This window comes from Acanthisitta chloris, unplaced genomic scaffold, assembly GCF_000695815.1.
Source record: "Acanthisitta chloris isolate BGI_N310 unplaced genomic scaffold, ASM69581v1 scaffold1176, whole genome shotgun sequence".
In the NCBI taxonomy this organism is placed as follows: Eukaryota; Metazoa; Chordata; class Aves; order Passeriformes; family Acanthisittidae; genus Acanthisitta; species Acanthisitta chloris.
In genome coordinates, this window is record NW_008679543.1 from 148,340 (window position 1) to 164,194 (window position 15,855).

The 15,855-nt window shown below is 43.4% G+C and overlaps 1 protein-coding gene across 1 annotated transcript in view; it reads left to right on the forward strand.

Annotated features, from left to right (window-relative positions):
* CELF4 (CUGBP, Elav-like family member 4) overlaps positions 1 to 15,855 on the forward strand; it is an 81,444-nt gene that overhangs the window by 48,023 nt on the left and 17,566 nt on the right. The window contains exons 6-8 of the mRNA XM_009077319.1: positions 2,769 to 2,834; positions 4,432 to 4,512; positions 10,687 to 10,770. Coding sequence (XP_009075567.1) covers positions 2,769 to 2,834; positions 4,432 to 4,512; positions 10,687 to 10,770 — 231 coding nt within the window. The remainder of the gene's footprint in view (positions 1 to 2,768; positions 2,835 to 4,431; positions 4,513 to 10,686; positions 10,771 to 15,855) is intronic.

The window sequence follows — 15,855 nt, forward strand, 5'->3', positions numbered from 1 at the left end:
CTAAGATAGGCAAGTTCTTCAGTGAGCAGAGGTCATCACTTTTGTTGTTAGAAGCTGCCAAGTTAAATTCCTTCTGATTGCGTGTTAGAATAGCTACTTTACATTTTCTTTTCCTATTTCCAGCTTTGATCAAAGCTGACTGAAACCCAGGCCGCCTTCCCACTGGCTTGAATGTGCTGTGATCCAGGAGGAATTTCCATGTGTGATCTGAGGCACATGAGAAAGAAGCACCCAGCTAGATGTTACCCTTGTAGAAAAGTCATTAATACTCAGGAAAATAATGTACTCTGAAAGCTTTAGTATGGAAGGGGGAAAGGCTATGTTTAATGGCTTATTGTCCCAAACCCTTTAAATAAAATATTTGTGCAGTTCTGATATTTAATCTGAAAGGAGAACCATGATTTTCAGTGTATATTTCCTAAGCAGAGTGTCTTAGTTCTGATGGACAAGTATGGCTCCAAAGGCAGGCAAGATATACACAGATGGGGTAAGGAGAGCAGCTCTGCAGTGAGCTGTGTGTTCTGTTCAGGGAAGAGACTCAGCTATGGCTGGGAGATTGAGCAGTTCCTACATGTGCCCAGATAGGGCAAGGAATAAAGGAGAGGACCACAGTCAGACAGGTCCTTAGTGACTTTTGTATCCACAAAGCAACAGCCATTGCTAATTGTCAGCAGGTCAGAGAGAGAATAAGCCTTCTCTGGAGAGGAATGAAATGCTGTGGCTGTATTTCCTGAGCAGCAGAGAGAATTTCTTCATCTAGCTCTATAAATGGATGAGTGCAATGAAGGAAGGGCAGTTGCCTTTGGGGCAGAGATGATAGAGCATCTCTTTAACCGCAGGCTGAAAAACTATAGTTGTCTTATAAAGATTTGTTCCTTTCACAATAGGTTCCTTCACCTTCCTCAAAAGATATCTTCTACCTGACAGGACTTGGTCATTTTGAAGCATCCAAGTTATTATGATCCATTCTGCAAAAACGATGCAGGAACTGGCATATCACACAGCCTTTCATAAGTCATTCAGTTTTCTTCTGGAGCAATATGATCAACATTCTGATTTTTGAGTGAAACATTTTTGAGCAGAGGTTAAAAAGAATAGACTTCAGTTTCTTTCTTCAGACAGAAGTATGAACAATTTTTATATTTTCCAAGCATTTCCTTCAGTTTTCTGGAAAAACTATACTTTTAAATATGTAGCTGTGCATGTCTACTATGCCTTCCACTGTTCTCCCACAGGTTTTAAAGTATTCTCCTCACACTCTTTTGTAAGAAGTGAAAATCCTTACAGTAGGACAGTGCTTTCCTGTTTCACAAACACACTAATTGCGGGATTTGCCAAAAGTCAGCTAGGAAATAATTCTAACCTAAGACTATAATCCCACTTGTTTCTTCCTGTGACTACCCCATCCACGAAGTCCACGTGATCCAGTAATACCTGAAATGAACAGGAGCCTCCAAGTGTTAGCCTGTATCAGCGGGTTTTCAGCCTCAACGTTTGGTCTTTTCACCATTCCTCCATGTATTTTGGGAGAAGCATGGTAGACCTTGCAAGCTTCCATCATGATCAATGGTGATCTTGATGTTAATTTTCAAGCTGGTATTTTTATCTGTAAGAAAACATTTTATCCATGTTCCTTGGGTCTGTAATACTCACATTTGCCAACCTCCCCACACTTTGCCATACAGTCAGTGTCTTTCCTTGGATAGGTGTATGGCACCAGATTTCCTTTCAAGAGGCCTCCAGCTTTGCATCCTCCAAGCCTTGCCTCCAGCCACACTTCTGTGTGGGTAAGGAAAAAGGTGGGATAGATGTGGGAAAGTGGCAACTTCCTAAGGCATCATCCTACAAGGAATAAGCCAGTGGTACTGCATAAATGTAGAACTGTGCAGCACCAATAAATACAAATTAAACTTATAACAAGAAATGAAATATTAGGACCAAGGTGACATTTGAACTGGTTCATCCAAGCTTTGCTTTAAGCTTTTTATTGTGGCAGATAAAGAAAGAGCTTATCTAACGCATTTCTTTCTTTTTTTCCCCTGTCAACCAAAGGGGAAAAAGAAAAAAATCTTAACTAGCTTTGGTTGTATTTGAGCAAGACTTCAAAGTTTCACAAAAATAAACAGTTTTAGGGAGAAGGAATGCACACTTGTACAGAGAGAAAATGCACTTTGAAGCCAGTGAGAGACTGCATACCTTATGCAGAGATTCACAGCATCCTCCCTGGAGCAGACAAGTGGTGTCCCCCTCCCCTCCAAGCAGCTTCTTCTCTCTCACAGGAGGCTGCCTGGCAGCAACACAGTCCTTCGAACGGATGTGGGGATGACAGGAGCCACTGCTCTGTACTCTTCTCCTTCCTCCTGCTATGCCCCTGTTGTTTTCTGCTCTGACTGAAAGTTTCATGTGCCTGTAGCTGTCACTGAGATCTGAGTCTGCACAGCACCTAGCACAGTGTCAGTCCTGGCTTAAGATGAGGGCTCTTTGGGGTTGATTACTGCATTGCCAAAAATCTGCATGATCAGTGCAGATACATAATTTAAGCTTGGGCAAGGAAGAGACAGGTTTATTTGCCCTCAACTCCAAGGTCTTACAGGATGATGGCTGGGGGACTAGGTGCAGTCCTGTCGATAGAGCAAGAGAGCTGCTCCTCTTCTGCAATCTTCAGCCCCTAGGTCTGTCTCACATCACATATTCATGATGGAAGAAAAAGGCAGAGAGCCTATCATGTTTTAACCCCTTCATTTTTTCTGTCTCTTGTGTCTCCACAGCACAGAGCCCCACTGCAGCAGACCCCTTGCAGCAAGCCTACGCTGGAGTGCAGCAATACGCAGGTCGTTAGTATTAACACTTTCTCTCAATAAACCTTTCTCTTCTGTAAAGCCATTAATCTCTGAACACACCTCAGGGGGCTGGAGAAAGAGAGGTGTTTACTGATGAGGGGCAAGCTGCGGACCACAGACTCCCATATTATGTTTGCACAAACATCAAGCCCAGGGTCATCTCTCATGAAGAAGGCCACCTATTACCTTTCCACAGAGAAAGGCTCCCACTGGCCTGTACCCTTAGTATAATGTACAAGTGCAAAATCAGGCCAGTGTTTTGGAGGCCACTTTTTATAACAGGTCTCCTGAGTGCTGTGGTGAGGAAAGGAGATGGGCAGCCAGACCCTGCAAAGACACTGCTGCTGTGCCTGGCAGGGTATGGAATGTCTATACATACCCTTTTTTTTTAGAGTATGTCTAGAGTTGCCATACCCCCATTAGTTAGTTTGAGGCTTGCTTAGGAGCTACACAGGCATCCTCCCAAGTTCCCAGAGCCTTTCTCCACAACTCCCAAAGCATTGTCCTGTATGCTGAGCAGCTCCTTTGCAGCTGATGGACTGACACTAGCCAAAGTGACCTGGTGCAGACCATGACCCCATTGTGTTCAGCCTCCTCTCACGAGATGTCCATGGCCAACACTGAAGGAAGCTGCCGCCCTAAAGTCATTATTTCCTGTAGTAACTGGAGCAATCATGGGCTCCCACTGAGGAATGGCTATTATCTCATGTCAGTGCTGGTACTGGAAACTTAATTTAATTCTCCATGTAGGGCTTCATTTGCTGGTGTTTTAGTTATTGCCATTTATTTCTTGTGAGGTTTGATAGATGGGAAGTAGCTCAACCCTTTGAGCTCTTAATTAACCCCTCTGCACACGCATGGCCCCTATCCCCTTCTCTCTGTGCTCGCAGGTGACCCATACCCCCATGTATTTTTAGCAGCAAGGCACATCATCCACCATCTGTGATAGTGAATGGCTGCCCTTGTTTGCTTGGTGGGGGAGCTGAGATGGGGAAAATTGTTTAATTGCTGCTCACTGTTTTCACTCTGTTTGTGTGAGAGAGGCAAAGTCTTTATGGGCATGAAAGAAAATTTATATCTGAGAGTGTGTGTGCAACTGTATACAGTGTGTGGGCATATGAAGGGAGGAAACACACCTCCCTTTGACATGTGAAAACATGTGAACTGTTTTTATGAGTATGGGATTTAATCAGGGTGCAAGAGCAGTTACATGGAGAAACATGCCCAGTCTGTGTATGGTTGTCAGCATGGGCATCTCCGCACTGAGCTCATGAATAAATGTGTTTGTGGTACCAGCTGGAATGGTTATGCAACTCCACTGGGAGAGATCTCAGCAGAGACCCCCATTTACACTGCACGGCTGTCCTTGGTATTACTGCTCATAAAGCTGAAAAGAGGGTGAATGCTCAGGGCCATGCAGTACCTCCTGGAGCACAACCATGTTTCTGCTGCCACATTCAAGGCTGCATGAGATGGCCTTTCACAGGGCCAAAATACAGAGGAGAAGCCTACCTCTGGCTTGGTATGGTGGTTTAGAGTGAAAGCATTGAAATCTGTCCCTCTTTCTTCTCTCCCTTTCTCTCCCCTGTAGCTGCATATCCTGCTGCTTATGGCCAGATTAGCCAAGCGTTCCCACAGCCACCTCCCATGATTCCACAGCAACAGAGAGAAGGTGAGTAAAGATAGTGTACTCCTTTGTGGCCCCAAGCATGCCATCCCTACCATATTGGTTCCTCTCCTCATACACATGGAGAGTATCCATTAAACACCCAATTGCTTTGAATCCCTGGTCCACTGAGTTTTTCTCCATTTTCATATGTGGTATGACATCATTGTTGCAAACAGTAGCATGTAGGAACATCCTCACAGGGAATTGCTGATGAGACCTCCTCAGCCCCCAAGGAGGGGAGCATGCTGATGTGCATGGGCCATGGAAAGACATGTTAACAACATAGGCTATAATGTCCAGTGGGGGTATGTGTTCAAGAAAAGCAACAAGAATGCAGATTGAAATGCAATTGCATTGCAATAAAGAGCTTTATAAGAAATAAAGCACTAGTAGCCCTTCATTACAAGCCAGTATGGTGATTTCAGACATCTGCTCTTTGGAGAACAAGGACCTGCTATTTAGAGGAGCTGATCTAATCCTTTCTGTCTCCTTTGATAATCTGGAAATAGAAATCAGACCTTGTAAGGCACAATCTCTATATCAGAATGAGAAAAAGCATGTCATAAAAGTACATCTTTCTTTACAATGACTATGAGAGGAGCCTGGATTATCTAGCCTACAGAACTGGGTGGCTTCAGTGAAGACATGAAAAGTAAGGAAAGACAAATCTACCACTATTGCATGTAAATGCTTTGGGAGACAGCTATGCCATGTAATATTCCCTTTAGAGTCAGTGGGGATCCTCAGAGGCAACCCACTCAGGTAGTTCCAATTGTCCTTCAGGGTGTTCACTGCTCCCTTTTGACAAGAAGAGGTGGCTGCTCGCCTAAGTGAGGCATTAAAGTCAGGTGCTCCAGCTTAACAACCTTCATTTTAAATAGTGATACTATAAATCTTATCCTCTATTAGCTCACTAACTCAGATGTATTCTATGTGTTGTTATAAATACGTAATTAAATTTAATATTTTAATATAGCTTAAGAGTCATAATGAAATTTATCAAGATTACAATATCAAACTGAAACATTCTGATGGCCTAGAACTACTTTGGGGGAGAAATCTCATTTTGTAAGAAAATTAGAAATGTCTGCATTTTGATCTAATTTGGAATTAATTTTTTTCCTATGTCAGAATTTCCTGGGGAACACAACTTCCATCTCCTGATTAGTTCTAGTACATGTCCCTGCTGTGAGAACAGATGCACAGACCTATCGTATCATTACAGAGATGTTTCCCCCATGCTGAAGGACTTTGCTTTTTATTACTTACTGGGGCTAGATTAAGCACAGGACAAAATAGTGAGCAGATCACTACTCAGCATAGCATTGTACCATAAGAAGCAAGGAAAAGCTGTGGTGCACACTTTGAAGACCCTCTGCCTGAAGACCCCTGTGTTTGCAAGGCATGGTGTGTCTCTGTGGGTTAGGAGTGAGTGTCACCCAGCGGACAAGTTATTTCATAACTCTTCACTCCTTCCTGTAAGCAGTTGGTATTGAGAATGAGGATGGTTGGGGATATATAAGATGAACCACCAGCACAATGCAGGTTGCCATTCTTGGTGTCCCTCATTTTCCTGCAGTGTTAAGATGCTGTGGCTTTCTCTGCTGCTTGCTAAAGGGCTAATCTCTAAGACACAATACTCCTTTTTAGCAGAGGGTCATGACCCTTATGCATCTCTAATCTTCCAGGGGAAAACACAGCAAGAGGGAACTTTAATGATAATAATAGTGCTCAGTGCTAAGAAGAGTACTTCATGTTTGCAAAGATGTGCACAAACATTGATTCATTAGTGAACCAGCCCTGCCACAACAATAACACCAATAATCACATTGTTAATAACAATGCTGACTCTCCACTCCTGGATCCCAGTTGAATATACAAGCCCAGAGCCATTTGGCTGCTGCAGCATTCCATTACTTCCACATGAGCACTAAGGCTGCCGGCAGCTGACAGGGTGCATAGGGTGGAACAGATCCAAAACTACCAAAGCTTGAGATGAAATCTTGATTCAGGCCATGTCAACCACACAAAACTTGGAGGCAGTTTTACATCTGTGTGGTATTACTCATCTTGATGTAGTTTCTGAAACTCAGAAGTACACTTATATATTAAAATGAAGTGGTACAGGCTTGTGACTCTCATGCATTCAGTGCTCAAACATGCTGTGAACTGAACAGCAAGCTGATGCAGAAGAGGGAGTGAAATTCCAGCCTCTGAGTGTTAGCTGTAGAGGTGAGGTGTGCAGCTGACCAAAGTATTGTAGACTAGCTTCATACAACCTTACTGAACAGCACAGTTTTAATTATTGTTGAAAACAAGTATAATCATAGCTGTTCCTTGTGATATTGCCTCATGGTGTGGTGGATGCAATGATGGATACCTGATGTTGAACAGCTATATGAAGTTCACTGATGATGAGAGTGGACACCCAAGGATAGGTTGGGTCTGCAGCTGTCCCTGTGCTGAAGAACTAAGAATGAGTAAAGGGTGAGGAGCATGGGCAGAGCAACAGCTTAGCGGCCCAGATCCAACACAGTCAAATCAACCTTATGGTTCTGTGGCCTCAATCACAGGTTTTTCCATTTTCCAGCATAGTTTACCTGTAATCTACAGGCCATTCATAAACTGTACATTCCTTCAAGTTCTTCTTTCCTTTTTGTCCAAATAAAGGCTATCTGTGCTGTTTGTATGTAAATGAACAGAAATGTCTTTAACTTACAGCCATAAAACCAAGAGCCATGGCAGACATCAGTGTAGAAATGAAATTTGATTCTTTTCTTATAATGTGTCATGAGGGTGAGATTTCAAGCTGACTTATAGCCCTTTTGGAAATCAAAGTCTGTTGTAAATAATTTTATTACTGTATTCAGCCCTGAACTGCCAAGTACACAGATCCCAAATAATCCGTTAACTCTGTCCAAAACAAGAACTTTCTCTCAAACAAGATAGTTGGCAAATTCAGTAAGATTTTTCCGTATCAGCTGTGATTTTTCTCTTGCTTGCTCCAATCATCCTGAACAAGTCCCCTAAAAGTCATTGCATTTGTGCACTGAAAACTAACTTAGATCTTCACATCATTCTGAGATGAATACCTCATAGAATTGCAAAATAATTTGGGTTGGAAGAGACATTAAAGACCATCCAGTTCCAACCCCCCTGTCACAAGCAGGGACACCTTCCACTAAACGAGGTTGTTTAAAGCCCCATCCCATCTGGCCTTGAACACTTCCATGGATGGGGTACCCACAACTTCTCTGGAGAACTTGTGCCAATGCCTCACCACACTCATAGTGAAGAATTTCTTCTTTATGTCATCTCTTTTGTTTCTCAAACATATAAATGTATATACATCAGGACCACCATACACACAAACACGATAGTCTTCCATGGAGTGCCCAGATTAATATGAGTCAGGTAAAAAAAATCCAACAAGGTAGAAGGGCTAAGACAGATAGATCATGTTTTGTGAATTCTTTACAAAGGACTCTGTGATAGATTTACTTATGGATGGATTTAACAAAAGAATTGCTTGTTAAATTCTAATGGCAGTATTTTCTTGTATGAAGGTGACAAAACAAATCTAAATACCCCAATTTTTTTCTCAGTAGCAGGTGGAGATTCAGCATAGGAAATTAGCAAAAATCTCTTTGTCATTGGGAACAAAGTGAGTTTGGCCTTGAAATTCTGAGTCAGTAAGATTTTCCCAGCCACTTTTCAGAGCTGAGCTGGATGTTGAGGATGGTCCCATCTTTTTCACATCTTCCCTGGTCTCTTTCTCTTGGTCTTCCGGCAGCATGAGGAAAAGTTGATTTCAAGGTGAACTAAGGGTTGTTCTCTCCTTGAGCCCTGTCTCTAAATGTTGTGTAGTTGAAGATGTGTGCCTCATGATCTGCCTTATGCCTTGGTAGGTGTTTCTCAGCACACACAAGTGGAATTCCTACTCATGCACAACACATCCAAGACCCCAGGAAATGCAGCTGGTATTTTTTAAAGAATTAGCCAGTTTTACAGAGCAAACTGCTGGCTCTGGTGATGTCAGTGGGAATTTTGCCACCAATTGCAGCAAAGCCAAGATTTTACCCATTCTATTATAATGTGGATCTCAAATCCCACAGCAGAAGTGCTCTGGGGCATGTTCAGATGAAGGAATGAATTTTTTCCCGGTTTTTCTGGACCATGATCTTCTCCTGGGCAGAATTTTCTCAATTTTAACAGACACCTAAGGGGGTCGGTGTTTGCCTAACACTTTCAGACTGTTTCATATCTAGCTTATCGTGCCAGTAACTCTACATTGTGTGGAAACAAATGGCAGCAAGGACTGGAGAAGGGATAGCTGCCCAGTGAGGAAACTAAAGAAGAGGCAGACGGGAGGTGGGGGGAAGCTGGCAAAGCTTGGCATGAAATAGAGGAGCCTGATTGTGGGCCACTGAGGTTCAAAAGTAATTTAGCTAAGCAGATGACCGGGTGCCTAATTAGTTAATTATCCCACCATACCACTATCTGTCGCATTTGAAAGAAACCCTGTTACCATCCTCATGACCTTTACGAAATGCACAAGATGCAAAGGATCAGCTGTTCCTTCATGACAGTCCTTTTAGCAAATTAGTGGGGAAAATTGTGCTTAGCAAATATTCATTAGGGCTTCATTTGCCATTAATCCAAAAGGAAATGTAGAGAGCCTGTGACTTCAATCACGCTGAGGCCCAGGAATTTTAATGAGCTTTAAATGGGCATCTGCCAGAATCCTGACTTCACCATACTTCTCCTGCCAGCCGGGGGGATGAGTAATGGCTAATAAAAAATGGGAGCATCTAGGCAAACTCCTCTCCCTAACAGGAAAGGCAAAGTTGTAATTTGCTCTGTTATGACACTGTAATTATGCCCCAATGTGGAAAACAAGAGTATTTTAAAACCCTTTCCTTCCCCTCATTGTGCCCCAGATATAAAAGTGGAAAAGTTGATTGAGTCACATCACAGGGTAGTAGGCACATGAGCTAGGGCAAAGGAGGAAACCCTCCTTCCCTCCGACCTCTTACCCTTTTGACAAAGGGCACACAGTGTATCCCCTTCATCTTGACCCCTCTGAGGAAGTCAGGGCTGGAGTTACCTGTTGAGCTCAGTGGGCAGAAGCTGAAAGTACCTTTGAAATAAGACAATGAAAAAAAGTCCCTGTCTCCTCAAACTTCATGGTTTTCTGCTATTGAACACTGTAGAGGTTTTAAATGGTAAATTTTTTCAGCAAAACCACTTGGACACACCTCCTCCCTTTTGGCTGTTGGTTAAGGACAGTACGCTTAAAAATAATTCACATTGAAAAGTTTAATTCTAGGCTATTTAACCAGCAGCAGGTTCTCCCTCTTCAGTCCCAAAATACAATTTTAGCAGAACATTTTTGAGGGCCTCTACTTTAACAAAACTACACATTACAACTAAAGACTCCTTTCTAGATATTTTTCCAAGCACCCTCTGAAGTCTGTAAAGGTAAATGTTACAGCATTGAGACAAAAAAAAAGCCAGTCCCTCTTTTCTAGCAATTTAGATTTAAATCCATCTGCATTTTCTTCTGTTGACCCTCTAGAATGGGGGGCATGGCCAAACTGTCCAGATCTGGGGGTCCTCAGGCTGAGTTAAGCCTGAGAGAGTGAGCTAAATGTAAAATTCAAGGAAACAAAATGACCCTGTGGGTCCGTGCATATCTTTCTGCTTATCATCATTGTCTGTGAGATTTTAGTTTCATCACACAGATACAAGAAGGATAATGAAACTTCTGCATACAGACACTGGGAAGAGACAACAGTTAGCAAGGGCCACAGTCACACAAAACTCTACAGATTAAATGAAACCATGGGAAATAGAGAAAAGCTATGAACCATATTCTTTTATTCTTTATGTTCTTATTCCTCCATGCTGCCTTCCATAGCCACATGTTCTGGTGCATCCTTCTGTCTCTAGATTTCATCCTAGTGTCTGTGCAGGCAAGGATAACGAAGTTACCATAGCCTCTACATGACTTTTCCTGGTCTTCTACTTGGTCCAATCCTCTGAGAGTCTAAAGTCTGCTTCCTAGAGGTGATCCCTCACCAATCAGAAAGAGAGGATGCCAAAGTAGATCTCCACTATGTGCTTTCTTGTATCCTATTTCCTCTCCATTCATGGGTCTTCTTTTTCTCTTGATAGGACCAGAGGGCTGTAACCTGTTTATCTACCATCTGCCCCAGGAGTTTGGGGATGCTGAGCTGATGCAGATGTTCCTGCCTTTCGGTAATGTCATCTCCTCGAAAGTGTTTGTGGATCGGGCGACAAACCAAAGTAAATGCTTTGGTGGGTAAAGATAACAAAACAATTAGATTCATCCAGGAAAGGGCTTTCTCTGAATACTTTACCTTTCAAACTGCTTTCTTTCTGCTTAAGCTTTATGATTTCTCTCAATTTACTCCTGTCAATACTTTCCCCCTTCCCTCTTTCTCTCCTGATTGTCTCATGCTCAGAGTTGTGTGCAATGCTTAGAGGTCAAGCTTCAGCATCTCACCAGCAGCAAAATGCTGTGGCTACTGGTTGTGGGGTGGAACATATCCTGCCTTGGAATTGGAGATGGGGAGGGTACAGAAAAGACTGAAGCACCTGAAATAAAGGGGGTTGGAGGGATAAGTGATGGTGTCAGCAGAGGGAGCATATGGAAGAGGGGGAATTTCTGTACCTAAGGAAAAGGACAAACAGGTCATGGGGTTGAAGGGAAGACAGGGATCTGGGGTTAGCATTCCAGCAGCTGTGAGGCAGTAGACTGCAAGGGGATAAGGGCTGAATATCAGCTGAAAGCCTGGTCTTCTGTGAGGGATGGCTGTTTGCTGGATCACAGGCAGCCGTGCTCTGAGCCTTCTGAACCCAAGGTGGCACCCCAGCAGATATAGATAGACCAAGATTACCCTTTGCCTCAGCTGACAGGCTGTGCTAAGAGGCTGGGTTTGAAAGCTTCAGCCAGCTCACACAGCTCAGGCCTCACTGCTGGCTCAATCCCACCAGCTGGAGCAGGAGAAAAGCACAGCCTGAGCTGTCTGTGAGCCACGACACAGGGACACCTGGAGCTGCATTGCAACAAGAGGGCTGAGCCAGCCGACAGCCAGGTTGGGGGTGATGTGTGTTTGGTGTCTCAGTGGGATCACAGTGTTTGCAAAGGTGTAGACGTGAAGGGTCCCTTCTGGCAGTGCAACAGCACGGGGACCCTGCTACACTTGATCACATCCCAGCTATTGGACAGGGGATCTCCCTCATGCACATGTCCACCACTGGAATCTGCAATTTCTGGTTCTCTGCCATCATGTACTTTCTTCAGACCTTTTCTGAGAAGTGCAACAGGACAAACTATTGCTTTTCTTTTCCTGTTACTTGCAGCTAATCTGGACTCTGTCTCTCAGGCAAACTTCCAGAGTTAAGACTCATTGGAGTTTCACTTGATTTTAAAGCCACTCTCAGTGTCCACACTATTGCTTCTGTTCTGTGCTGCCTTCCCCTTTGCCTTCCTGAACAACTCACCTCCCAAAACTCATACCTCATCCCTTGCTAGCTATGGTGCATGTCAGACAGTACTTCAAGAATTTTGTGCCCTTTCTCTATGCACAGTTCCTCCTGCCTACCCACAGTGGGTCTGGACAGGCTGTTTTCCCCTTTGATTGGAAGAGTCCTGACCCTTGATGAGAGGGACACAAAGCTCCCCATTACCAGGAGCCACTGAATTGCTGTGTTCTCAAGCACTAGAAGAAAGAAGGACAAAGAGTGTGGTGTGCAGCAGCAGTTGGGAAATTCAAATGAGAATTCAAAACTACGAATTAGCCCCATTCTCTCCTTACCCCACCTGCTTTTTAGAACTTTAACCATATAAAAGCTCACAACAAGATGACAGACCAGCACAGCTTTGGACATTCTGAACTAATGCTCCAAGGAGATCCACAGATTAGAAATGGACCTTTGGTAATGAGATTGTCATCAATATTTAGAGGAATACTGAACCTGGTTCTCCAAATATTGACAAGTGAGAAGATAGATGGGTAAATGGAAAAATTAGGTGAGAGTCAAGTCCAGAAAGGGACAGTATCTTCACCTTATCCCAGCTTAACACGAAGGCTCATAGCTACAAGGCTTCATGACAATAGAAACATGGACCTAGTTTCAGGGTTTTTGGGATGGCCTTGTTGCTGTTTCCAAGGTATTGTGAGGTTGTGGTTGATGGCTGTCCTGGTCCAATAAGACTCAGGAGTGTTCGATCGTTTCCCCCACTGTGAATTAAGACACAAAGGAGGGGAAAGAAGGATCGATAGGAAAGTTAGAAACAGGAAAGGAGGATAGCTAGAAGTAATGAGATGCCAAAGGAGAGATAGTCATCACCATGGATCCAGATGATCCGAAGTTGTGTAGAAGCAGGGATTGTCACCACCATATATCCGGCAGCATTCCAATGATTTGTAGTCATGTAGAAAGGGGGATAGTCACCACCATATGTCTGGCAGTGTTCCAATGATCTGTACTTAAGGAGAAACAGAGATAGTTGCCTCTATAGGTCCAGCAGTGTTCTGATGATCCATAGTCGTCTTTTCTTCGGTAGTGGGTGTGAGGGGCACTCCAGACACTGGTCCTTTTTATGGGGCTCTGCTAGGGTGCTGATTGGTCAGCTCCCCTCAAGCTGCAGGGTGAGCTCATAGCAATTCCCAAAGAAGGCACCTCATGTCTTGAGATTTGAGTGTGGCCAAAGATTTATGGCCGACAATGGTGCCTTGTAATCTTGGCAGCTGAAGGGGATGTCAGTGGTCATCTGTTAGCTGGACGAGTTTGGTGGTGGACAATGGCACCTCATTGTCTCAGCAGCTAGAGGATTTCCATGTCTGGAGACACCCTGTGTCTTAGCAAGCTTTGAGGCAATCAACCACGCCTTTGCCCCACAACAAGCTCACAAGGTCAGGCAATGTCAAAATAAACATGTCTTAAAGGTCCCTTACAATGGCTGAGTGGGAATTGAAGGATCTTAGCAAAACGTTTTCTTAACATTGAGTCTTTACTGGGAGAGACTAACAGCTTGTTGGATGAAGTAAACTCCAAAATGAATTGTGGGATATTGAAACCTGAAATAGGAACTTGCGCTTTGGAAGTGTCAACTCTAGCACACAGGCAAGCAAAAGAAGGAATTAGAAATTGCTAGTGGATCTTAGTCACCTTATATTAGATTCTGAGACACAAATACCCAGGTCCAGTCAATTTGGGGTCCCAGATATTAAGACCTAGTTTTCTCTGGATTTAACTTAATTCCCCATAGAGCTGAGTGCCTGCTGTCACTGTGGGTCTCAGACAAACATGTTGACTAGGCTGCCATGTGTACCACCTCCAGAAGGATAGAAATAGCAGAAGCACAGGTAGCCAATTATTACAGGTATGGCATGATGCTTTTCAAAACCTCCCACCCTGCTGACCTTCTGGTTTAAAGCAATGTAAAAATGTAAACAGTATCAGAAAATCAGGCCTTTCATTTGTTTTGCTAAGTCCACTGAAGCTGACACTGGTTGTAAATGTTTGCTCAGGAAGTCAATTTAAATAAATAAATAAATAAAATTTTTTCCTAAAGTAAAAGAAGGGATTTTATTAACTTTCAAAGTAAGAAAACTCCTTCTCTTTCTGCTTAAACATTTCCCAAAACTCAACATGTAAGAACATAACATTTGCATTCTGTTTCACTTTCTTTTAACCCAGCTAGAGCTCTCCAACTGCTAGCCTGGGGGGACAATTCTGTCTGGCCCAAAAAAGATATTCCACCATTATATGACCTTTTAAAATGTATCTACTATGCAGATCCCAAATAAATTGCTGTAAGAGAGTCTAGCCCCAGGTTGTTGAGAAATTTTCAAGAAGTCCTACTTTAGACAAACTTAACAATTCTATGGAGAAAAATGTCACCATGTTTTCCTCCACAGGAACAGAAAAACTTCAGCTGCTGCTTTTGTCTCCCTGTTGAATTACCTTAAGCAGCTGGTCAAAACTGAAGGCATCAATAGAGCAGCATGTCAAAATAAAATTTTGGAGGCCCACAAAGATTATCAGGGGGCTAGAGCACCTCTCCTATGAAGACAGGCTGGAAGAATTGGGGTTGCTCAGCCTGAAGAAGAGAAGGCTCTGGGAGACCTTATCACACCTTTCAGTATCTAAAGGGACTACAGGAGAGCTGGAGTTGGACTTTTTACAAGGGCATGTAGATATATGACAAAGGGGAATGTCTTTAAACTGAAAGAAGGTTAACTTAGATATTAGAAAGAAATTATTAACTGTGAGGGTGGTGAGACACTGACATAAGTTGCCCAGAAAGGTTGTGGATATCTCATCCTGGGAAGTGTTCAAGGCCAGGCTGGACGGCACTTTGAGCAAGCTGGTCTACTGAAGGTGTCTCTGCCTATGGCAGGGGGTTGGAACTAGGTGATCTTTAAGGTCCCTTCTGACCCAATTCTGTGATTCAGTGATGCTGTGATTTTGTTCCTTACTATTTGTCTCTGAATTTTACCCTGCATCTCAAGCACAAATTTATCTCCTTTGGCCACTACAGGCACAATAGTGTTGGGGTGGTCACAGGAGTGTTAGGAAGAAAGTGAGATCAGCCACAAACCTTCTTTTTTATAGAGTCCATGACCCTGTAGAGAATCACTAGCATCTTCATATGCTGAAGAAACCATGCAGCAGTCTGAAAGCCTTTGAATTTCCCAATTCACAGGCCACTGCCTCTTGGCTGACAAGGAGCAACAAGGAATGCTAGCTGCAGCAAACACCAACATCATATATAGAATGTGAAAGTGCTTAAAAATATGTCTGCTGTTTTCCATAGCAGGAGTGCCTACTGTAGTGTGTAAGAATGTCTGAGAAATACCCATGACTTCTCACTGAAAAAGGCATTTAAACTGGGACACTTCTTTGACTTTTCTTCTGCTGCACACATCAAGGCTACACTCAAATCCTTAACTTTCTCTTACAATTTTTCAAACCTCTGGCTTTTATTTTCCCAACACCCCTATCCTGATGTAGCTGTAACATGGCGAAGTGCAGACAACCCTTCTCCTTCCCATTCACCAACACCCTGTCTATGCCCATGGCCTGGGCCTCCATCACACCAACCATATAAGCATCTTGGGTTTCTCCTCAGGCGCTGCCTTGTCCACATTCTTGTATTCAGACTTATTGATTTCATCTTCACAGCTCTTCACCATACTGCCCTTCTGTCTCCTCTCTCACTAGTCCTTCATTCAATGCCCAGCTGATAACTGTAGCCTCTGCACATGCACTTCTTTTGCAGCCAACGTTTCTTCTACTGGGTCATGCTGG